At 30.1% G+C, this 26,891-nt stretch overlaps 1 protein-coding gene across 4 annotated transcripts in view; it reads left to right on the top strand.

Moving 5' to 3' along the window:
- The window catches only part of LOC145277672 (nucleoporin SEH1-A-like), a 149,754-nt gene that overhangs the window by 59,552 nt on the left and 63,311 nt on the right, over positions 1–26,891 (top strand). Inside the window, exon 11 of one of the 4 annotated variants that reach the window (XM_080129337.1) lies at positions 25,819–25,848. The exons of the other annotated variants lie outside the window; for them this stretch is intronic. Within the exon in view, the coding sequence (XP_079985463.1) occupies positions 25,819–25,843 (25 nt within the window). The 3' untranslated portion in view covers positions 25,844–25,848. The remainder of the gene's footprint in view (positions 1–25,818; positions 25,849–26,891) is intronic. 4 annotated transcript variants of the gene reach the window in all.

The following is a 26,891-nucleotide window of genomic DNA, read 5'->3' as shown; positions in this document are numbered from 1 at the left end:
GAAAAAAGCACATAAAATAATCAAATTAAAAAAAAAAGCACATACAATAATAAAAGAAAAAAAAACTAATTTTTTTTTTTTTTTTTTTAGGAAAGCATTCACTTTGCACTACATTCTTTAATGTGTGAATTATTTGAATCCTTAAAATAAATAAATATATTAAATATTAACTCCCTATCATGACCAGCTTGCAATCTATTTTCATTGAATAAGCAATGATCAAAAAAGTGAGCTCCATATCTACCCATCACTGATAAGGTCAACCTTAACGTGTTGGTGCAAAAGCTAGGTAGTTTGTGTATTTATCATCGTAGCATGGGTGGGTTTTTTTTTTGTTTTTTTGGAGGGGGGGGGGTCTTGCTTCAAAGTTTTCCAAACTCCTAACATTTTATCGTGTCGGGAACACAATTGTTCCTACGAGGGCATAGCTCACAAGATATCATTAGAATAATGTGATTGCTGGTTCAGCCACACGTTTTACCAAAATTAGAATGCCCTGAGACACGTTACTGGCTCAAAAGTCTGTACACATTCAGTGAATAAGACCACTGTTAGCTAAAGATATGACACCTTAACTGTCAACACAGATCTCAAACTGCTGTCAGTTCTCCAATACCTACCACCCTTGGTAATATAATCGTGAATAGACCTTAAAAAAACGTGTCGGTGGCCAGCTAAGAACGTGGCTCGGGACTATCAAAGCCGACGCTGAGCTTATTTCGGGCCCGCTCATCTATGGCCTGTCTCGTTGGAGACGTGACTGGCTGTTGCTCACTCGGGATCTTGCCTCCGATCGCCGGGCTTGGGTCGCAGCGATACGAGATGTGCATCTTCATGAAGCCGACTCAACTCCTCCAGGGTGAATGTCGTTTCAAGTACAAGTAGTACAAGAATAGACCTTAGTGGTCATTGATAGGTGTTGACAAGACCCATCACAAGTGATAGCCATGACTGAGTTGACATTTTAATACGGAAATACTTTTCCACCCCCCACCCCCCAGATTGTTTTTCTAGCCTTTTCATATCGAGGTATTTATTTCTTCATTACAGCCAATATATCACATACAGTGTGCATAAGGTTACATCCAAAATCTTAAAACTTTTAGATTTTTTTTTTTTTTTTTTACTAATGAGTCATTATATCACTAGCGAAAGCCACTTGATGATAAGCATTAATAAGATGGATAGATAGTTTAATAGACAATATTTTGAGAGGATTGAAAATAATTAATGGAATGAACAAAATTTGAAGACTTATGAGTTCAGTTTATAGTAAGAATGTCTTGACATTCGATTTTAAGACAGTTACCTTATAGTCTACAGTTAAACATTCCCATAAAAAAGTGATGGTTTTTGGATGTAGAATTTTGAATGGTAAAATATCTACATAACATGTAATTTAGAAAAGAGTAATGGTGAAAAAATATTTGGTTTGTAGTTAGCCTAATGGATACCATTTGCTATGCAGAGTTTAAATTCTATTAGATATATTTTGTTAGCTTCATCTACATACTAATACTGTTGTATATAATATTTTCTCTCGGCTATGTAAAGCAATAAGCAATGTGTGTTCAATTAATTGTATACCAAATAAAAGCAATGTGTGTTCAATTAATTGTATACCATGAATTATAATGGGTATTGTTTCGAAAAGGTTTAATTTCTCACAAAAATAGACCATGAAACGTTAATAAAAATATTTTTTTTGTTTTCATAATAGCTAATAAGATTAGAAACTTAAAGTTTTCGAAATTGACATTTTATATATTTGTATTGATTATTACGTAAAAATTAATAAATTATTTCAGAAAGATTACCTGAAATAAAACTAATTCAGCCTTATGTATCTCATTAGTCATCGTTCCAAAATCAGATGTATTTAATTCATATTCGTGATATTTTTTCATATTTTTTATGAAATATGTCTTACACAGATTTCATTGAATAGTGATAGCCCACGAAACAACTCATCAGAAACGAATGTATATTCCTCAGAAGGCAGTTGTTTATTTTTTGTTTTATGGAATTAATTCCAGACAAGGTATGAAACCACATGATGTAAAGAGCTAAAAAAAAAAAAAAAAAAAAAAAAAAAAAAAAAAATACTACTTTCAAGGTCAAAAACTTGCCAATTATAAGTATTAGATAGAATAGATTCTGGCCCAGAAAACGGTAATTCTTCCCTCTTTGTCAGAAACCTCACTCATGGGATATGAGAACTGACAAGCAAAATAAAGGAAGTGAGAAATATGAGGCTTCAAAAGTAAATCGAATATCCACTTTCTTCTCTTTGTACGAGGAAAATGTTCTTAATATAAATTACGATCAATATTGGGATTTGAGCATTATTATAGGTAAATGAATGCGTAATTAACCAAATATATTATTACATACTGAATATATTTATTTTTATGTTTTCTTAATATTTAATGAAGCAGAGGGTAAGTCCACATGTGGCTTTTTAAATAAATACTGATCTTTATTTTTAAATATTCTTCTCAAATAATAACGCTAACTTTCGAGTGATAAGAACTAGTTTCAAGTTTATTTGTTTGAAAATCATATAAATTTTTAGAGCATTTGTTTTTCAAAAAGATTTTGTCTTTTCATAAAAAATGCTCTAAAAAAATTTTGTTTCAAAAAAATAGATTTGCAACTAAATTTTGAAATCCACCAGAATGCATTTTTTTCTTTCTTTTTTTATTTATTTAATTTTTTTCATAAACTAATCATCCATTTTATTTTTGCGTTAATAGTTGAAAAGAAAATATTATTTTGTAACCTTAAATTTGGAAGTAGACAATCATCAGGATACGTGTACCTAATAAATGTATAAATAGATGTAAATATGACCTTATCAACATTAGTTATAGTTTTATAGCAATTTGGCTCGATTAATAATTTAATGATACACTATAATTAAATTAATTTTTTAAATCTTTAAAAAAAAAAAAAAAACCCACATAACAAAAGTAAAATCTCCCAGGCAGTATCAAGTAGGTGTAGCTAATTTGTGCTAAAATAACTATTTTTTTGACATTAAATAAACTAGTAAAAGTTGATATGCAGTAAATTAAGAAGGTAGCTATGCAACCATTGTGAATTATTGGTGTATTATGGTGAAAGCTGGGATCACAATTATCAAAATATTTTTAGCAAATGATTTGTGTGGAGAATAAATGTAATAATTAACAAATACTATACTATGAAAAAGGGTTTTGTTAATGTAAAACTTGGAAAGAAAATAGGTTTTATTTTTAATATCTCTGAAAGGAAAAAGTATTTTTTTTCTACTGCAACAGTTTTGATAATTTTTTCTGGGCAATTAAAGCAGCTAAATGTTCACTATTTTTAGTTGATATTATCTTCATAAAAAAAATATTTTCATGGTGGAGATCACAAGTATAGTTACTAATGGAAGAGTTTATAATCCAAAAAAATAATTTTAAAAAAAAATGTATTGCCAGGGTAAATAATTATAGAGATGCATAAGTAATGTAAAAATTTTGTTGAATATATCTGAGAAGATAACTATGACCAATAAAGAATGGTCCTGCACAAGTGACAATTAGATCTGGATGTCTTGTCTGACTGCAATGAGAATAGAGGATGTCCCATAGTAACCATGTCACTCGTAAAAGTCATTAAAATAGAAAGCCAATGAGATGCTGACTGACTGGCTTGAAAACCAGCTAGAAAGTGGCTGAGTTCAGTTTCTAAATCCTTAATATGGGGTAGAATTTTTTTTAGTTTCCAAAAGTAGAAAAAGTGCGTTCTCCAGGGAGATAAGTTGGATCTCGTCCAATACTACGAAAACCAAAAGAAAATAGGTTTATTTATTTTTAATGTTTCTGAAAATAAGTATTTTTTTTACTGCAACATTTTCTTGGTGAATTCAAGCAATTAAATGTTCACAATTTTTAATACTACCGTCATAAAAAAATACTATTCTCAAGTTGAAAATCACAGGTGTGATTACTAATGGAAGAGTTTATAGTCACAAACACAATAAAACACAAATATATGTATTGTCATTGTAAACAATTATAGAGAGATGCATGAGTAATGTCTAATTAAATATGTTTTTGTTGAATATATCTCAAAGATAACTGAGTAATAAAGAAAAAATGTCAGTTAGATTTGGATATCTTGTCCAACTGCCACCAGAATAAAGGATATCTCGTAGGAACTATGTCATTCGTAAAAGTTGTATAAAAACAGAAAACCAGCTAGAAAGTGACTGAATTTGATTTGACTAAATTCTCTGCATAGGGTGGAATTTATTTTGGTTTTCAAAAGCAGAAAAAGTGTATTCTCTCAGGTGATAATTTGGATCTTCTCCAAAAGTGATAACTCTTGAATATTCTAAACTATCTATTTTTTTTTTTTTTTTTTTTTTTTTTTTTTTTTACATGGGGGTCAACACTTATCAAGGCCCAAAGGCCAATCCGAGATAAGGGTTATTGCGTGTACAGTAATGAATGAGATAGTATTGTAGTAATCATTAGTATTGGGGGTTTTGATAGAGTGTCTTACTTAAGGGGGCGGTTTGTCAGGAGTTTGTTTATGTTGGACTTGAAGACATCCAAGTTGTAGTCAGGTGGGAAACAGGCAAGCGGCAGAGAGTTCCAGATTTATTCTCATGTCATTTTTTTTCTTTCTAATTTGTTCTTGTGGATCTTTATAAAACACACTTTGAAAAATTCTGTCTTGTGCAGTTATGCTGTTTAGGGTTGTCAAAAGTATCTATATTTCAATATTTTTTTGAAGCCACATCTTATAAAAAGATAGGATATACATTATTTCTACATTTAATACCAAAGCTGTATAATGTCAAAATTTTCTTCCTTTCTTTTTACTTTTGTCATTTTCAAACATGTCCACCATCAAGGTATTTGATCTCATCTGCTGATTTTATTTTTGAACTAGCTGTTAGCATAGTAGCAAGATTGACTTCAGAAATTTGGATTGTTTACTTTCTCTGGTTTTAATTATGTGATATGTAATGTATTTAGTAATGTTATAGCAACTGTTTTTTTCATGGTATCAAGAGTCATATTTAGTATCTTTTCATTTATTTATTGATTTTGTTAATATATATTAATATTATGTAGCAATAGGTTATTAGTATTATGTAGCAATAGGTTATTAGTATTATGTAGCAATAGGTTATTAGTATCATTTAGCAATAGGTTATTAGTATCATTTAGCAATAGGTTATTAGTATCATTTAGCAATAGGTTATTAGTATCATTTAGCAATAGGTTATTAGTATCATTTAGCAATAGGTTAGAGCAAAATTAATGGCTGATCTCTCAAATTAAAAAAAAAAAAAAATGATCCTTGCCTTCACTTAAAAATTTTCCAAAATTCAGGAAATCAATCAATTTTAATGAAATGTTAAGTATTTATTAATTTACTAGCCTAGGTGCCTGGCGTTGCCCCCCCCCCCCCCCCCCCCCCGCAAAAAAAAAAAAAAAGTAGCAGGCAGGAGGGCTCGAACCTGTGATGTGAAGGCAGAAAAGAAAATGAAGGTGTGTGTAAGGGTGTTTGTTGAGCAAAAAAAAAAAAAGGAAAACTGTGAGCAAAAAAAAAAAAAAAAAAGTTGTAGTAGGCAGCAGGCTGGAACTTGTACCGCGAAGGAGGAAAAGAAAGTGAAAAATAAAAACGTGACGAGTTAGCTGTTGCACCTATCGCCAAACCAGAAGTGACATAGGTTTAAATTAAAGCTAGACAATCGAAAAGAGGTGATAACTTACCAGAATGTTGGCGAAAAAAACAACCCCTCCGTGTAGAAAAGTGCCGAGTTGAGGGTGAAGGAATTAATATTTTTGGCCAATTTTTAGATATTTGTCATCTGATGGGTAAAGTTTCAAAATAATATCGATCTTGTGAAAATCCATCTCCACTGTCAAAAGTTTTTGTGAGCCATACAAACATTCATACATACATGCATTTAAATAGACAGGTGAGATTTATATTATAGAGGATCACAGATTATAATGAATGCATTATTCTATTAGAAATTCCAGTACAAATGTATTATTTAAATTAAACAAAAATTCTGTGACTAAAGTTATATCCTAGGATACTAAAAACACTTTTTACATGAAAATAAAGCATTGTAAATGTTAACAATAAAAATCTTTGAAATATAGTGGTTATATATTACGAAAAAAATATGTAAATTCTATATTAAGAAAACCAATATTTCATTCCTCAGTTTAACAACATAATTTAATAAATAATGTTTGATTTAATATTTTCACAAAAACATGAAAAGGATTGCTAAACTATTAAATTTTGATGATAAATTTTATTGAAAATATTACAATGCGATTTTATTTTATTTTTTTAACATGAATGTATAGTTATCAGTGTAAAAAAAAAAAAAAAAAAAAAAAAATTATTATTAAAACAGATTTTTTTTAATTGAGATACTGAACCATTTCCCCAAAAAATTTTAAAGTGGCTAATTTTTAATTAATGATTAATTTTTAATTCTATAATAAACAGGTGGGATTTGCACTGCCACCTATCATCATCAAAATTTAAAAAAAAAATAAAATAAATGAAAACAATCTACTTTTCATTTTGCCTATTTTGCTCAAATTTTAGATAAACTTGATTATTGGTTTTAATTTTATTTCTTTTCCTGAAATAAAATTCTAATTTAATTGATTTTTTAGTAAAAGAAAAAAGAAAAAGGTAGGTACATTTTAAAAAAGAATTAATTCAATGTTTTATGACTTAAATTTACTAATTATATTTTAACAGTTTTCTATATAGAAAACTGTTATTTATCTTGCAAGATATTTTTTAAATGAATTTCCTAAAATTTCAAGTTTTAACTTTTTCTTTTTGTCTTTTCTTCTCTGATTTTTATTTTGAAATTTATTTTCATCTTTTTTCAAACAAATGTTTTTAACTAAAACGAATATTAATGAATATTATATTCCTTGTTAAAAATATATCGTCCATATAAGCAATACCCACTTATATATAAAAGTTAAAATTTTGATATAGGTTTTGATTTCGTTTTTTGGAAATGAAGTAGAGGAGTGCATTTGCCCATTGGCAAATAATATTTCAGGAAAGATAATTTAGATCTGATTCAAGGGGGATAACTCCTGAATATTCTAAGCCAAGATCTTTACTATGTGTGATGACTTCAGAAAATGTTAATGCTGTGAGTTAGTTTTTGTTTTTTCAGTTGAAGAGAGTCTACTTAATGACGGCTTCTGCTCTTAAAATTGGAAATTGATAAGAAGTATTTATCAAATAAAACTCATTACATTTTTAGGTTGGAATTTTTTTTTTTTTTTTTTTTTTTTTCCGCAATTGTTTACACTTTCTTTTTTAGAAATTTTTTATTATGAATAATCAGATCAAGTTTTTTGTTACAAGGGTTCTATTTTTTTTTTTTTTTTTTTTTTTGAGATTATGTGTGGATTTTATTACTTTATCACTCGAACGTAGGGTTAGTCGTAAAAAAATTTGGTTAACTCTCTGAATGAAATGTTTACAACTATTGAAATAAAATTTCTGCCAAAATCTAAATCATGTGAAAATGTTCTTTGATATAAACAAACGCTTGTCAATTTCTAATTTCAAAACAAAATCTGTCACCAAGTAGAGTTTTACCATTTTTTTTTCTCCCTGTATACTTTATTAGAATTAGATCCTTGAAATTGAGTGTCATTGAGTTTGGTCAGTACTAAATGGATGATTATTATTACATATATACGTGTGTGTGTGTGTGTGTGCGCACAGCATCTGACAAAGAATCAATTCGAAAGCAATAAAAAAATATATAAAAAAAAAACAAAAATAAAATATGAAAATTGGGATAGAGGTGAGTCCAATTGCTTAATCCCTTAAAATAGGTATTATGAATGTATTCATATATGTATAACAAATGTATTTTGCTGTCTGAAGAGTAGCTATTTTGGAATATTTTTAGATGGTATAATATTTGAATTTATCCAAATATTTGTTAAACAATTATAACGCATAAGCAAATACACCATATGATGTTCTCAATTTATATTTGGTTGTCTTGATTTTGCGAAAATATTATATATACACACACACACACACCATTCAACAAAACACATGTAAGATAAAATATTATGAAAAAAAATATATATCGGTAGTTTACATTCGAAAGCCAAAAAATATATATTTATATTTTTTCTTTCATAATATTTAATTTTATCTTACATGTGTTGAATAATGTGTGTGTATGTAAGTATGTATGTGTGTGTGTGTATATATATATATATATATATATATATATAAGGCACTTTGTGTGCAAGTTCATTCTCTATGGACTCCGAAATGACTGGGATGATGTTTATGAAAGTTCACAATTATACTTTGTGTCTGGGAGTGTTCTTATATAGGTTTTATCTCAAAATGCCATTGATAAATATTAAAAATCGATAATTGAAAAATTTGATTGAAGAAGACAGAGTCCGATTTTGACGACTGTTAATATCACAAGTGCATTTGAGAAGTTTTAGCACCGCACAAACAGAAAGACCTCGCATATGAAATCAAGTGAGTTCTTTGATAAGACAGGGATGTGTTCAAAATGAATGTTTGTTTAGAACACAATTTAACCATTATATTTGATTTTTGCATTGTAAACTGTAATTCTATATATTATATAAAAAAAATAGTTTTACAAAATCAAGTCGGTTCTTTACAGTGCAATGTAAACTACAATGTATTCTGGACCCAGACACTGCACAGAGGTATGTGAAGTTTCCTCCTGGTGCACCGTGGTTGGTCCTTAACTAGAATAGGCGATCAATCGATTTGATTGAAAAATGGGCAATTTCACTGATAATAAAAGTATTGGACATGTGGAACATGCAATCCCTAGCAACGTCATGTCTTCCTGCTATTATATAATTATTTTTTTATACCTACAGATATTAGTGTTTCATGCTTTTGCGTATCCTCAGTGCAGGAAGTGACGATTGCCACTGGTCAAAGGATTCAAACCTTGCCATGAAACCACCTTTGACTCCATTAGCAGCAAGGAACTAAATCCCTAGGCCACTGTCAACCACCATGGAATGAAGTGAAATTTTAATATAAATAAAGCTTAATGTTTATTCAGATGTTCTATAGTGATCGAGCAACGGGAAGTTGCAATCTCTCAACAAGGCCAGTTGACCGATTCTTTTTTTTTTTTTTATTTCCTATTCAGTGCTCAACTTTTATTTCTTAAAGGGTCGAAAAAAATATATAATCACACAAATCAGTAGGAGGGTTCCCCACTTATCTTGGCACTGTTATCGGTTGTCCTGGATATTTTCTTGCCACTAGACTAAGCAATGCCGGTTCACGAGACATGTGGTTAGTATTGTACAACCCTTGTTTCACAATATACTCCCTGCATGTGGAACCTTATAAGAGGAGCATTGTCGTTAATAATTACCTAGTTAGCTGTGCATGACACTTCAAAGAATATCCTGTTCATGAAATTACAATTGTTAGCACTGTTTAGCTGAACTCTTTCATTTTGTTTGAATGGTTCAGTTATGGTTTTGTTGGCAAATATGTTAGCCCATATGAAATGTGAAACAGTCATTTTTACTGGTTTCCGTTAGCTACATATCTGATTGGATAAAATTAATCCTTTTAGCCTATTTATTAGTATCACCTGACAGTCATCTGTGAAAACTACTTTTAAAAAGAAAAAAAAAAAAAAAATGATCTTCATGTGAAAGTTTTTGCAGATTTTTTTTGATAAATCATAATTGAGAAGTATTCCAATCTGTTTTTCGTAATTTGGGATTATCTCCCTTCCAACCTGTTCAAAATTTGCTATAACTTGTTTTCTATTTATCTTGCAAGGGCAAGTTCTTAAAATCTTTTTGTTTCTGAATCTCAAATTACTTTGGTATGAAAATGAACTGGTTTAAATTTGACAAAACATGGTTCAAGATTTTTTTTTATTTAACTGGTGGTTGTGTGCATGTGCAAATAGTGCCTGATAATTTCTTTTTTTTTAAATAAAATATAAATTATGGTGGCTGTTTATTAATATATATTCAAAACACATCTCTTTTTCTCTCTCAGTTTCTTTAATGGTTGTTGGTAAGATACATGTGAATTGAGCAAATATACTGTTTCCTTTCCTTTCCTTTTCTATTTTTTTTTATTGGTGTATATCTACAAATGTATTACTAATATGGAATGCTGGTATATGTGAGGAGAGAAAGAGTATATTTGAAATTGGAACGCTTCAATTTAGAAATTAGTTGTAAAAATTTGCATTGAAAATTATGTTTCATTAATTGATATCTAATAAATTTTAAATGCTCTTGTAAACACCATGTGCGTACATATAAGCTGAAGTATCCATTCGATATATACCATTTAAATATTTGTTTGGTATGATAAGCAATATATAATGCCGGTACTTGTACAGTTTAATGAAGACATTCAAAAATGAAAAATATTGAAAAAAAAGGTTATATTGTATGTATCCGTTTTGGACTGAAGATCTCCGAAAAAAAAAAGTTAATTTAATTTGATCGATCGAGTAGTTTTTTTTTTTTTACAGTGGAAAAACACATTCTTATGAGAGCGCATTGAAGTCAGCCATTATGAAATTTGTTAATCACACCATGGGGAGATAACTCTAGTTAAAGCGCCAACACTCCCTCCCCATCTTTAATACTAGCTTTTCTTCCTAAAAATCGAACCTTTTGCTCGGTATCATAAATTGTTTTTTCGCTGTAAAAAAAAAAAAAAAAAAAAAGTACTTGATGAAATTAAGTGAAATTTTTTTTTTTTTTTTTTTTTTTTTTTTTTTTGAGAACTTCATTCCATAATGGATATGTGCAATATAACCCTTTTTTGATATTTTCATTTTTTAATGCCTTGATTAAACTGTACAAGTACCATAATGCCTTACTTAACCTATCTCATCCAAGAACACCTTGTATTTTATAAAAGTACTAGTTCAAATGGATGTTTCAGTGTGTTAATTAGCCCTGTTTATGCATCTATTAATAGTTTTCAACATAAATCCAAAGTATTTACATTATTCAAATTACTCTTCTTATCTCAAGTGTTATTTTTAGAATGTTTTGACTGATGTAACCTCTGACCTTCAAGTGTACCTTGTCAAACTTGGGAATCAGCACAGAATTTTGAAATGCGTAACGGATGAAATTCTAAGTAAAAATTTGCTTTTAAGTGACTAGTTTCTGGAGATTAAAGTTTCAATCCTCGAGCAGACAACACGAAAAATAGTAGACTTCTACTTGCATGGATTACATAAAGTGTTCCATTAGAAATTTCGTGCAGATTCTTAAGTTTGATTGAAAGATTCCTGTGTTCGACAAGATACACCTAAAGGTCGAAGGTTGCAGCAACCAAAATGTTGTGAAAATAACGCTCCAGATAAGAGCAGTAGTCCAAATAATACAAAAATAGAAATAATCAATCCTCATTTTAAAAATTCTAAAACATAACTCAAGATTAAAAACTTTGAATCCTTCCCTTCCTCTCCCCCTTTATTTATTTTTTTGTTTTTGTTATAGGATTGTAAAAAGAATTTCTCCTCCATTAATCTTGTTTGTGATACTCTTTTTCTTTTTTTTTATTTATTTTTTTTTTTTATTTATTTCTTTTTTTTATTTATTTCTTTTTTTTATTTATTTCTTTTTTTTATTTATTTTTTTTTATTTATTTCTTTTTTTATTATTTATTTTTCTTTTTTTCTTTTTTTATTTATTTATTTGTTTTTATTTATTTCTTTTTTTTATATTTCTTTTTTTTATATTTCTTCCTTTTTATATTTCTTCCTTTTTTATATTCTTTTTCTTTTTACTCTTTGTGCTTTCTAATTTCTCCATACTTACTTTTTTTTTCTACATCAGATTTTCTTTTCTTTTTTTTTTTTTGAATAGATATTATATATGACACATTAACTGTTTGTCTAAATTTTTATCATACATTTTTTTTCCTGCAATTACTATCAATTAAGCACCAAAATATTCTCATTATATACTATTTTGTTAAATTTTTAGATGGGTGTCCAGTTTATAAAAGTTCAACATAAACTGATGCCCCAGTTGATATTTCTACACTGTCTTCTCCAATACTTTATAAATATGTTAATTTTTATTCATTTTATTTTTTTTTTTTTTTATTATTATTCTCAGGTTGAATAACAAATCCTTAAATCATATAAGAAAATTATTTTGAAAACTAATGTTCAATTTTTAGAATGGGGCTTATATTTTCTGCGTAAGCTCAATGTAAAATGATCTCCCTGTGCTAAAAATTTTGTATTTCTAAAGAATAGTAAGATTTGAAACAATGCATTTCAGGTAAAAGCACTCTTGCGTATCATGTCGAAATTAGTATGAATTTTAAAAATTACAGAAAATGATCCAGTAGAAAAATAATTACAAATAAAAATAAAATTTATAAAATTATAGAGTTCTGTTGTATGTTTTAATGTGGAATAGTTCTTTGCGACCAATTCTGTATGACAAACTGACTTATCTTCCTTGCTTTTGATTAAAATTCACTATTTCAAAATACAAAATGCCGGATCATTAGGATATATGATTTTTTGTGAAAAATTTGATCTAACAGATCTTCTATTGAATCTTTTTTTTTTTTTTTTTTTTTTTTTTTTTGTAACTTTTAGAATTTATACTATTTTTGCCATGACACGTAAATATGTAATGGTGTTTTTATTGTTTCAAATCCCACTATTCTGCAGAAGCACCAAACATTCTATTTCAAATAAAAAGAAAACATTAGTAAACAGTGTGGGTGAAAAATAAAGTGGTGAGGGGAGGGGTCTGGTAATTTTACATCAAACATATATAAAACTCAATACCATTTTGTAAAATTTGAAGAAAAAAAGATTTTTTTTTTTTAAATCTATATCATGAAAAATATGGTGCTTAAATGATAGTATTCAGAAAGAAAAAAAAAATTTTTAATAGTACAGATTTATTGGGGTTGGTCATATAGATCTGCACATTTTTTTTTTTCTTTCTCTTTTCTTCCTTTCTTTCTCAACCACACAAAACAAACAAGAAAAAAAATCTATCCAACTTGCTGAGTTGGCAATAAAGACAAAAAATTAATTTTCTTCAATAAATGAACAATGAAGAGATTTGCTCAACATTTTGTGTATTTCCATACTGAATCTTTTCTTTTTTTTTTTTTTTTTGTTTGTCACGTGTCATATTTTGGAACTGATTTTTTTATGCACGTGCACACAGACGTACACGCACACACCAAAGTAAACTTTGGCATAGATCATAGATATATTCTTCTAGATTATATCAAATATATAATTTAACAATTAAATATTACATTTTAATGGCAAATCATGTTTATTTTTTTTAATTTATTTCCTTTTGTTACATTCTCACCAATGAGCAATCAAAAAACCAAGTCAAATCAGTCTTTATACATACATGTGCAGGTTTATACATGCTGGGTTTTTTTTCATTTTCTGTATCATTGCTGTTTCTGTTGGTTACATTCATGTGTGGCCGTGTAATGTCGTCATATAGTGCTCATTAAACTCCTGTTTTGTCTAAGGAGTTTGAATGCAGCCTCTCCTCCTCCCACTTCAACTCGCATCATTTGTCTCTGGGTTCATTTTTATTTGCAGTTAGGTTATCCCAACATGCACTAATGTGACACTTATCAAAATTCGGAACTAAATCACTACTTACTGGTATAGGGTCTCAAATATGTAAAAACTTTGATATTTTTGAATCTGACTTTCCATCCAAAAACATTCAGCATACATGCATTATTCAAGGTCATAGAGAGAATATACTTTTAAAATTATTATATATAGGGAAGATATTCTGGCAATATTGTATGTGACATTGAGCCTGGTGACCATTTGGAAATACTAGAATCGATACTTATACAGTTTAATGAAGACATTAAAAAATGAAAATATCGAAAAAAGATTATATTGTGCGTATTCGTTTTGGACTGAAGATCTCCGAAAAAAAATTTCACTAAATTTGATCGAGTAGCTTTTTTTTTTTTTTTTTTTTTTTTTTTTACAGCAGAAAAATACATTTTTATGACACCACGTTGAAGGTAGCCATCTTTGAATTTTTTTGAACACGCCACAGGAGATAACTCAGTTTAAAGCACTGACACTCCCTCCCTATCTTTAATACTAGCTTTTCTTCCCAAAAATCGAACCTTTTGCTCGGTATTATAACAAATTGTTTTTTTTTTTTTTTTCGCTGTAAAAAAAAAAAAAAAAAAAAAATACTTGATGAAATTAAGTTAAATTTTTTTTTTTTTTCAGAGAACTTCATTCCATAACGGATATATACAATATAACTTTTTTTTATATTTACATTTTTAATGTCTTGATTAAACTGTACAAGTACCCTAGAATCTGAAGGAACTCTCTGTTTATCTTGGTATTGTTTCCAATCATCCTGGACTTCTCCCTGTCATTTTAATCATGTAGTGTCGATTCTAGAGAGGTGTGGTCGATGATTGCACAAACCTTACTTCATAAGCACAGCTACCCTTGTACAAGGAATCCACTGTCTCTCAAGACAGAACAGGGTTGATAATATTGTACATTTTCATATGAATTTATTCTTTCAAAAATGTATAATTTAGAAATACATAAGTTATTTTGCTTGCTAACTTGGCATTGTGACATCACCATATAATCTGACTTTTTGAAATGCTCTGGCTTTGTAAGGGAATAAATATAATGGTGTAAATAATTGAAGGAGCAGAAGCTGTTACGCAAAATAACATCAAAGTTTTAATAGTATACTTTCTGATGCATAACTCATTGGGTTGTCTAGTTGGTGCTTGTGTACTATAAGCGGATATCTAAAAAAAAAATTAAAGAAAATGCAGTTTAAGTAAAAAAAACAGTTATGTACTTATGAGTCCAGATGAAATTAGTTAAAATTCCAAAAAAATTATGAAAAATGATCTAGTAGAAAAATAATTAGAAGTAAAAATGAAATTTACCAAATAATGCAGTTTTATTGTATTTGTTAATTTTGAAGAGTTCTCAGAATCCAGGGGAGGTAACTGTAGTCTATCAATTTGACCAAATAATTCTGATTCTTGAGCAGCCAATATGTATATATGTTCTGTTACATCCTTTTATTTCATTTTTATTATTTAAATAAATTGCTGTTATTTTCATGTGATTTAAAAAAAAATTTTTTTTGTCTTAAAAAGTTTCTTATAATGCTAAAAACATTTCTATTACATATGACAAACTGCCTTATCTTCCTTGTTTTCAGTTAAATTTTGCTCCTTTTTTTTTCTTTGTAAAAAAACAAATAGTTCTATTATAGCAAATCTACTTGATAGTTTTTCACAAATTTTGGACTTTTTACTAATTTCGACATGGCACGTACACATAAGTACATAATGGTGTTCTTACTTTTAAGATGCATTACTTTTTTTATACTAGTGTTGGGACGATTAATCGGAATCAGAAAAAGTCAGAGCTTTTTGGGGTATTGGAATCGGAATCAGAAAAATTTGAGCTTATTGTCCGATGCCAAAACCGATTCCTTAAATTATCTTTTTTATTTGATTTTGGTTTAAGAAACATCGTCCACTGCTTGTAGTAATAATAAAATAATAAATATTTATTGAGTTAAACTTCCAGTAAGACTAAAATCTCTAGATCATACCCTCACAAATGTGTTTTTACGTTTGAGAAAATACATGCACATTTAAAATGCGTTTTTATGGTAATTGGGACAAAATAACACTTTTATAGTTAAATATTTAGAGATTTATAAAGAATAGGAATCGGAAATTTAGTACAGAATCGGTAATTTTATTGGAATCGGGGTAAAATATTAGAATCGTCCCATCACTATTTTATATAGATATTCACTTAGAATGCACAAGAACTGTCTAGTCTAACTATAAAGTATGTTATACTTTTATCCATTTTCCCTCCCCACTTTAAACTAAGTTTCCTTACTGTTTTCATTAAATCTGCCTGTTTGCTGATAAAAAATAAAATCGTAGCTTATTAAGGACTAACAGGGTTATCTGGAATTGCCCAGGATCATTAAGAAAAAAACTAAATTGATGTTAAATAGTGTAAAATTTCTCACTTCCACGCTCCTCTAGAAAAGAATTTTTTTTTTAAGTGAAGATTAAAAACTAAAATTCTGGTTACCTCCAGACCACTAAGACTTAAGTTTCTTCCATCCTCTTTCTGTGTAGAGAAACAACAATAGTTAAGAAGCGATAAATTAAAGCTGAAGTTGGTGTCTTTCAATTTGAAAAAAAATGCTGACTCATTTTCGTTAATACATGATAACATTAAAAATCGTGATTATTTTTTGATAACATTGAATTATATAAATGACTATGTGCCCTCCCTCATCCCCACCCTAGGATGAATCTTTTCTATTTTTTTTTTTTTTTTTTTTTTTTTTTTTTTTTCTAAATTTTAGATATTATTTTTCCATGGTTACACTGATAAAAAAATATACCAACTTTGTAGTGGTTTGTTGTGTATTTTTGAAGGTTTAGTGGACATACAAACACACAGACAGCTGTCTTGCAAGTCTTGGAAACATTTACCAAAAAGAACAGTTGGATATAAGTAATATACCATTCACTATGACTATGCAATTCCTACAGCTATGTACCTTGAAAATGGATTAAATCTGAGATAGTGATATGGGATAAGGAGAAAGAAGCAACCTTAGTAGAAGTTAATGTCCTCAAAGATGCTGAGTTAAACAGAGCTGAGAGAGTGAAAAGATAACGAAATACCAAGGTCTTATGTATGGCATAAAAAGAAACTAGAATCTTAGGAAGATTTCCATCATTCCGGTAATTATAGGATTCTCAAAAACTACCTAGCAAATATACCCGGTGAACCAAATGTAAGAGATTCAAGCAGTTGTACTTAAAAGGACAGTTAGAATCTTTAAAAAAATCTCTCAGTTGGAATATATGAGATAGCAAGTGAATGTATAGCATTCAGTAGGATGCCCCATCCCCAGCTTGAACAAACTGATTAAACTGTTCTTTATTTAATAGATGTTTGAACATATCTAAAAATTGTTTCAAATTTTACACATCTCGATTTGCCTTTTCTCTAGCTTGTAAATAATTTTTTTTTTATATATATATACAGATGGGATTATGTTATACATGTATTTATATTTATCCTGTCTTTCTCTTTAATACATTTGTCAGAATATTTAGATTTTTAACAAATATAATAATGTGCTTTTCCAAAAATTGTTGAACACAAAACGCATTATCAGTATTTAATCTGGCAAAATCCAACAGCATTTTGTATGTTTTTTCTGTTTTATTTTTATACATAACAATAAAATGGGATGTGTCTATTCAATCTGGGCATTGAGCAACAAAATACTGTTTTCAAACTTGAGCATGAGTGACTGGATGAGAATGCTGTCTCAAAGTTGATCGTGATAAACAGTCCCTTGTAAAGATGTTTAGATATATATAAAAATCACTGACACACAAAAAAAAATTATGCAGAGCACACATTGAAATACATACACACACACGCTTTCCCCTCTCTCACACATACACACATAAATAAAATAATAAAATCCATAAAAATAAACAAACTTGCTGAATTTGACCCAACTACCAACACAATTGAACTTGAATTGTATCTGAATAATCTTTTAAAAACACAGTTTATTTTGTAAGAGAAACATTGATTTCCCAAAACTAACATTTTTCACAAAATAATATCTGAAGAAATCCAAAACTTCTTGAAACGCGTTATGAACATCTAAACGTCTTGATTGAGATTGTCGGACTGACTTCCTCATCTTGGTTGTAATCGTCACAACGTTTCAGCCGTTTTGCCGAAATTTTGTATTGAACTGGGGAACCGTTTGTTAGAAGTCTCGAACCCAACCCTTTATTATTATTACGGGGGTACCGTGTTCGGACTCCAGCTAGGAGTTGCTGATTCTCTGTTTTGAATGTTACTTTTTTACTGCCTTCGTTCAGGATTGAACTCAGCACCTTTGGGTAACTGTAAACTTTGATACAACGTCTAGGACCACTCGGCCATATGTCACTAGGACAATTCTTAGTTGATTTTTGTTACTGTTAAACCTATGTTGTTATTCAAGGTCTATATATATATATAATGTTTTTATTGAATAATATTTATTGAAATGTAAAATAAATTTAAGATTCGGACATTTTTCTCTTGCCTTTATTGAACCTTGAATAACAACATAGGTTTAACATTAACAAAAATCAACTAAGAATTGTCCTAGTGACATATGGCCGAGTGGTCCTAGGACGTTGTATCAAAGTTTACAGTTACCCAAAGGTTCAATCCTGAACGAAGGCAGTAAAAAAGTAACATTCAAAACAGAGAACACGGTACCCCCGTAATAATAATAAAGGGTTGGGTTCGAGACTCCTAACAAACGGTTCCCCAGTTCGATACAAAACACCTGAAGGCCGGAGGGCAAAACGGCCGAAACGTTGTGACGATTACAACCAAGATGAGGAAGTCAGTCCGACAATCTCAATCAATGAAAACACAGACAATTACTATCTAAACGTCTGTACACCAAACTTATAATAATTGAAAAAAATGAAAATATTAAAGAATAAACCAAAGTATTTAAAAAAACATTAAATGTTGATAGCTCCACACCTTTGAATATGTATATATATTGATGAGAAGCATTTAGACTTGAAATGGCATGACCTAAAGGGGTTTTTCTTTTTTTTCCTCTTTTCTTATTGATTTGATGATACAATAAAATTCCATGTAATTTTTATTCTTTATCTTTTTAATTTTATATATGTGCGTATATATATATATAATGTTTTTATTGAATAATATTTATTGAAATGTAAAATAAATTTAAGATTTGGACATTTTTCTCTTGCCTTTATTGAACCTTTCCTTTCATATTTTCCACTTTCTTTGCATGTTGGGAAATCATCTTAGTTGAACTCTGCTTAGATCAGTCATATTCACTTACATAATAATTCAATTTGAAAACGTATGAACAATTTACACCTAGGCTAAATAGCAGATTGTGTTGAATGAATCGTTTCATTAAGAAATGGAGACTATATCAGCTGAAACAGATTCAAAATGTTATCAATGTCGAAGCCAGTCATCTCTCTCGAGTCATCCAACGTCAGATGTAAATAAAGCATTGATCAGTTTCCCCTCCAATGATCGTCTCCAATGTGACACGTGGATAACCAGCTCTTCTCTTTGCATTCAGAAACCTGTCTTCTTGCAGGTTCATTGTGATGGAAGACATGTCCTGCAAGTGGTTCGTAAAATTTTGAGCTGGAAATTTTAGCCTTAAATGATGAAAAACACTTAGCAAACTACTCTCCACAGATGATGATCAAAGCAAAACATTGCGAATAAATAATCCACATTACACAACATCAAGAACTAGCAGAAAGGGTTGGCATATTAAAATCCACCATACATGAGCATTTAGTACAACTATGTAATGACATATATAGATATGGAGAGAACTTGAATGCCTGCTAGACATTATCCTTGTGTCGTGGCTGCAATATTTGTTGTCTATAGCGATAGACTTTTTTTTAATAAAAACACAATAGCAGTTTTTTTCATAATTTTTGGATATATTACTATTTCCGACATGATAATTAAGTGCGTAATATTGTTTTTGCTTAAAACAATACATTTAAAAAATCGATTTGTCAACTATATTTTAACAAGCACTGAGACTTTAAATTCATACAAAATATCATCTCTCTACAGGGGTTTGTAAGGATAACCTAGCATGAGGCTACATTTAGCCATACCAGGAAACCCTGACCAAATATTTATACTCGCATAGTATTTAAAATCCAAATAAGATTACTTTGTATGACTAACCCACAGTGAGTAATATGATGAATGCTGCATCAAGTGTTGTTGCCTATAGTAACAGCACATAGCTGGATAATCCATCAGACTAGATGAATTCTTGTCTTGTAATCCAGTAAGACCAAGAGACTACAAGACTACAAGAAAGATATGTTATGACATATTTAAATGGTTAATTGGAGAGAGGAAAATTGTTAACTTCTTTACTAACACAACATTTGAGAGATAAAAAAGATTTAATGGAATTCGAATATCTATGCGTTACCCCTATCAAGTCTTAGATCCTAGGAAGGAGCCCTTTGATGTTGGAGAACTTCAACTGAAGTAAAACGAAACAAAAAGGAAGATGTATATGCATGAGGAGCATTCCAAAAGTAAGGCCCCTTATTTTTTTTTTTTTTTTTTAAACTAAAAAAAAAAAAAAAAAAAAAACTAAAATGTCGAAGAACTCTGAAAACGCAAGTGGTACCATTAAAATGAGCAACCTTTTGTGCTCCAGAATTAATTTTTCTACATAGTCACCACCATTTTCAATGCACTTTTGCTGGCTTCTTTTGATCCCTCCTCGCCCATAAAAATTCGGAGCGTGCTTTGTCACTCACATCGCTGTCGCCATTCTGAAATCAATGAACCCATCTCCTAACTGTGCTGACATCAATTGCATCAGCTTTGTAAACGTTCAACAGGCGCTGGTAAATGTTGATCGGTTCAATGTCTTCAGTGACGCATCTCTGCTTTCGATGCACGTCCATGACAGAGGTTGCTTTCTTAGTCTCACACCATCAATATCTGCAACAGAGAGATGAAACTTTTCAGGTTATGAATATTTAAGTTCAGTCAGTATAACAATGCAATTTGCAATCTCCTATAATCCATTCAGATGCAATGAAAAAATAGGAGACATTACTTGTGGAATGTCCCTCGTGTGTGTGTGTGTGTGTGTGTTTAAATATATATATTTTTTTTTTTTTTTTTTCAATTTTTTTATTTGATAAAATTTGAGGTTCAACACAATGTATTTTTTTATTTATGAATGTGCAATTCTTTCTCTTGTATCATTAATAGTTGTTGTTTTTGTTTGTTTTTCATTGTTCCACAATTTATTCCTATATTTATAGGTTACTATTTTCAGTGACAGGCGATTTATTTATTTATGAAAAAATGTTGATGTTTTCAAATTTGGTGTACATGATATTATGTAATTTTATGCATATAAAGCTAGTTTCCTCTTTAAACAAAAAAGGGCTACTCTACTCGTCAATATGGTGGGCTTAATATAAGATTTCAAATCATCTTTGACAGAAAATTAGTAGTTGAAAATTTTAGTGAATGAAATACTAAAGAAATGTTGGTGCTTCTACACTATCAGAACGAAATTTTGTAAATTGTGGTCGATAAATGTTTTCAGATAAAAAAAAAAAAACAATAGTTTCTACTGATCTTACAGAAATTAGAATGTAAGCTTCAAAATTATGCAGTTGAAATTAATTAAATATTACTGAATTATGAAGAAAAAGAACTTTAATCGTGTTAGCAAGTGAAAAATTGTGGCCATCTTGTTTTTATAAAATAAATCGAAATGGAAAATTACCTCTCTTCTGAACTCTCCTGTGTCTTATATAAGCAAACACGATCATTTTCTTCAAATTCTATTTTCTTTAATAAATAATTTTCTACCTTATCGGTTTTCGTAATTTTTGGATGTAATCATCTTAAAAATACAAGGAATGTGTAGATACCATTGTTTTCATATGAAATTCAGTATTACGATTTCTGAAATTTCCTTCTGATAGCGTAGAAGCGCTGTGCTTTGTCAAATTTTAGATTTTTCAAAATTGAGGGTTTGTTTTTTTATTGCTTTGCTATTAAAATATCTATCTTGATCTCTAGTGTTCCGAGTCATATTAAGTAGATTAATGTTTTAGCTGTTAAAATGAAACCTATATGAACAAAGCTATATTTTTGTGTCATTTTTGCACATTTTTATTTTTTGTTAGAGCAAAATGGTTCGTCAATGATCAACTAATTATTGCTTCTATTAATTTTCATTTACCACAAGATGACATATTTATTTGAATTTTTAATTTATTTGTAACTTGCATTTTTGTTATTCACTTTAAACATTGGCTTTTGAACCAATATCATGCAAGACAGCAAAATTTTCTAATTTCTGGCAGTTTGAATGATCATAATTAGGTGGCTTATTGAACTACTAAAATATAGTTGGTGTCATTGTTTATGTATTCACATTAAAGGTTTTCAGATATAATGAAAACAAAATGTTGATTTAAAATATTAATTTTTTTTTTTTTTTTTTTTTTTTTTTTTTTTACTTTTCTTTTATTACATTTTCACCCCAAACAAGGCACATTGCCGCTTTGGTGTAGGGGGCTACTATCAGGGGCAACAACTACTGGGGTACTATGTAGGGATTTGGGCAGCAAGATGTCGGTTTACGTTACACTTGAACTTTTGCATGTCAGTACAGTTGGGGAACCAGGGACCTGGAATGGAATTCCACAGTCTAGCGGTTCTGGAGAGGAAACTACTGGTGTAGAAAGATCTTTTACATCTAGGGATCTCTACTGTGTGGGGGGTGGGATTTAGCTGCCTGTCGGGTTTTCGAGGGTGTTTACGTTGTGGGGACACAAGTGCTTGCAGTTTGTCAGAGCATTCACCATTAAAATACTTGTAGAACAGGCAGAGGGATGCAACATTTCATCGATGGGACAGAGGCTGAAGCTTAAATGCCAGTTCAGGGCCTATCAGATTGGCGACTCTCCTTTGAACCTTGTCTAGGAGCGAGAGACTAGTAGCAGATGCACCAGCTTAAATATGACAGCAATACTCCATATATGGGTGAATGGTGGCCTTAAAGAGGTGCAGGATACTTTCGTGTGTTTGCAGCTTTCTAGCACGGTAGAGAGAGAGCCTATCTTCTCCGCAACAGCCCTGGCAATGCTCTCAATGTAATTGTTCCAACTCGTGTTTCCTGTGAACGTTAGGCCAAGGAGTTTGAAAGATGCATTCACAGATAAAGAGTCGTTGGCCATTGCTATTGGTGGTAGAGAAGATTTCTTGTAATTATTAAAAGAAACAAGTTTAGTCTTTGGCGGCATTGAACGTGACCATCCATTTTTGTCCCCATTCCACTACAGATTGGAGGTCATCCTCTAGTGTTTCTGCCATTTCTTTAGATATGTGTTCATTTGTTTTCCTGTCGTGCCTGGTATAGAGTCTGGTGTCATCAGCGTATATACCCATCTCAGAGGCAATTTTGTCGGGGAGGTCATTTATGAATATTAGGAACAATAGAGGTCCAAGTTAAAACGGTACCACACATGAAAGTTTAATGTTTCTGAAAATAGTTTTAAAACTCGATGGGGGGGGGCGTTTACACTCTGACTTTAATGGAACTGTCAAATCTCAATTTCACTGGATCAGTACAAAAATAATAACCAACTTGTTGCCTCGGTCAAAATTTAATGAGCATCACAAATCGTTGGATGTTTTCTCTCGTTTCTCTATTCTCTTCATTTTCTATCCTGAGGCAGCAGATTTCAGACCTCAATCAATTCTCCTTAACCAATGGGAATACAGATAATTCATTGTTTCGTCTTTTTCTTACAAAAATGAATTTGCTTATTGCAGTTTAATAATCAGTTGTTACCTTTCTCATAGGTTGTGAGTTCAATCTTCACTCATAACTTAAACAAATAGACTTTTAAAAAGTGGAAGCTGACTTAGAACATATGTAAAAAAAAAAAATAAAAAAATTTTGCTTTTAACCCTGTCTATGAAAATGGGAGCTAGAACGCAAAAAACATCAAGTGACTGTGTCTCAATTGCATATCAGTCACATGAAAATGACAATCTCTTTCATGTTGAAACAGAGGTGACTTCCTGAATGCTTGGGTTGCCAGAGAAAATACACCGTCCAACGCATCCTGATAGAATGTGGTGACTTTGCTTTCACCAGGCAATGTTGTTATCACAGCATTGAAAGAATGAAGGAGCTGTTTAAGAAACTGAAAATAGACACTATTAGAGCTGTTCACAAAAAAATCCATTTATACTAGAATATATAATGAACTAAACATGCTAATCACACAAAACAACCCAAAAAACCTCATTTATAAATGTTTTCATATACAACAAGAATACCTGATGCTCATCCATCGAGTGTTTGAATTTTTCACTTATTTGTAACCTGCATTTTTGGTTATTCAAATGAAAAAGTCAAGTGTCATGCAATTGTTCTGTGGTTTCAGAAATGGGTTGTTAGACCGATTAAAGTTTTGGAGTATATCCTGCATGTGGGACACCTGTGAGATAATTTTGTAGCAGAGGTGCTGACTGCTCTGTCTTTTCTAATGTCGCGTTTTCTCTTGCATTCTTTATTGCATGCAGATTCAGCAATTGTAGCCCCTTTGTGAACTGTAGCACACCAGAAACATCTGTCTTTGGTTAGATCTTTTCCATGAATTAAAATACAAACTAAACTGTTTGAGAGAGACCTTCAGATTGTCCTTGAGCCGTTTCTGCTGTCTTCCTACGATTCTTTTTCCTTTGGACAGCTCACTATAAAGGAGCTGTTTTGGGAGCTGTGAAACTGACATAAGGTATATAGTACTTGCCAAATGAACCTGGTACTGCTGCTACATGATGTGTGCTAATGGGAGATTTGACCGGCTTAAAACTTGTCTGGTATCTTGTCTTGCACCTTGATTTTCAATAATCTACAGAGACGGGTCATGTAGAAATAATCCAAAATGCCTACCTTGTAAAATATATACTTTATATAAACCTTTTAATCTTTTAGACATAAAATGACTCTAAACAACTTGACATGCCATTAAATCAACCCAATCAAGCATTTATTAGTTGTTTTAGTGTGTATTTATATTGAGGCACAAGTAAAATATGGCAGCTCAAAATAAAATAACAAGAACTTATGAATATACTTACTTATCAGTGAAAAGTATTAGTTGTACGCCAAAAATTATGAAAAACTAGCAGATAGACCCGACATTGGCCAAGATTGAATGATGATCAATGAACGTTTCACATCCAAACATTTTTATTCAATCAAATCAGTCGATCGTCTACTCTAGTTGGGGACCCATCATGGTGCACTGGAATGAAACTTCACATGCCTTTCCGCAGTGACTTAGTTCACAATACATTTTAGTCTACATTGCAATGTAGAGAACCTACTGCTTATTTTATAAAATTATTTTTTATATATAATGGCTTGAATTAAAGTTTGAAATGAAAAAGCCAAGTATCATGCTTCAATTGTGCTTTAAACAGAAACCTTCATTTTGAAGGCACCTCTGTCATATCAAAGAACCTATTATTGATTTTTATGTTAGGCCTTTCAGCTTGTGTGGTAATAAAACTTTTCAAATGCACTTGTGGTATCAGTCTGTGTAAAGTGCTAACTCTGGTTAAAATCATCTGTTACTTTGTTTATTGGATTATTTCAATTATCATTATTTATCGAAGACAAATCTGCAGAATCTGAATTCCAATTCATCCTCAAAAACAAAAAAAAAACGAATTCTAGTGTTTACTTGCACGTAACATTGCACTATGGACATTACTGTTCTAAACTCTACCCCGAGTGACAAGTTAACATGAACGGCACAAGATTAGCCTAATAAATGTTCGTTGAAAGTAGATTTGAAGAAAAGATTTGATAAAACATACCTGTTTTTATTGGCTGTTTTAGAATTGTGTAGCCATTAAGATTTATAAAAAAATAAGTTTGTCGGCCATATTTGATTTCATGAACATAATTGTTGTCATATTGGAAACTAATCTTGTTTTTTTAGGAAATTGTTTCTTTTCAGAGACTTTTCTGTTTCAAATGACATTTTATTGATAATTTTATATTATGTTAGGCATTTGAAGATTAAAGAAACATAAAAGAAGTAAGGATAAAAAAAATTGTTCTAATTATTTTGTTAATGCTTTTGGTCGGTTTTGTTTCTTGTTGTTTTTGGTTGAATCTAAAATTAAGTCATTTTTTTAATGTTTCAATTTTGTTCTTTTTGTTGTTGTTGTTGTCCTAATAATGCCAAATAAGAAACAAATATAAATTGCATTGTTAAAACTGTCTCTTGTTTAAATGTGGTTTAACCAGGTTTTAAAATACTTTGGGTGCTTCTGCATAATAAGAATCTTGCTATCATTGGAATTTTCCAGGCAGTTTACATAAAACACCAAAAATTGTTGAAATAAAAAATGAATTTTTTGTTTGTTTGCTAACCGTTGTTATTCAAAAAATAATGTTTATTTATGAAGCTTACCTTAAAATGAATGTTTGTTTTTTTTTGTTGTTGTTTTTCGTTTTTTTTTTTAATTTTCGTAAAGTTTTGTAAAAATTGTCCAATAAATATTCATTGTATTTTCTTTATATAACAACCAAAAATATTTTCATTTTTCAATTAATTTTTGATTGAATTATCTTTGTAATAACAGAAATACTAATTTTTTTCATTGAAAACATTGGCCAGCGTTTGCACCCTGCAAAACTAAAAATCCCAAACTTTCATTTGATACCTTCCAACGTTTTATGTAAACTGCCTGGAAAACTTTGATGAAATTTTTATTCTGCATAAGTACTTAAAAATGCACTAGGACAGTAAAAAATAACATATCTAGTAAAGTTGAATAATCTGTAATGTCATGATTTAAACTTGTTTCTTTTTATATATCAATAAAGTTAATGTTGAAATTTTCTATCCGGGGGAAATGTAGAAGGCTGGATTAAATTTAAAATTAACTTTTCCAAGCAAGTAAATTTGATATTTTTTTGTTTTTTGGGGTGTTTTTAACATTTTTTTAGCTTAAAATATAGAAAATTTGATATCACAATTTCTATATTTTGTGTCTATATTACATTTAGTACATCTTGTGTTGATATCAAAACAAAATGTGAAGTTACAATTTATTTTTTTTTAAAATAATTGTC

The sequence above is a fragment of the Euprymna scolopes genome, chromosome 6, assembly GCF_053919585.1.
Source record: "Euprymna scolopes isolate OS-2025 chromosome 6, ASM5391958v1, whole genome shotgun sequence".
NCBI lineage: Eukaryota > Metazoa > Mollusca > Cephalopoda > Sepiida > Sepiolidae > Euprymna > Euprymna scolopes.
This window is presented reverse-complemented; position numbering and strand designations above follow the sequence as displayed.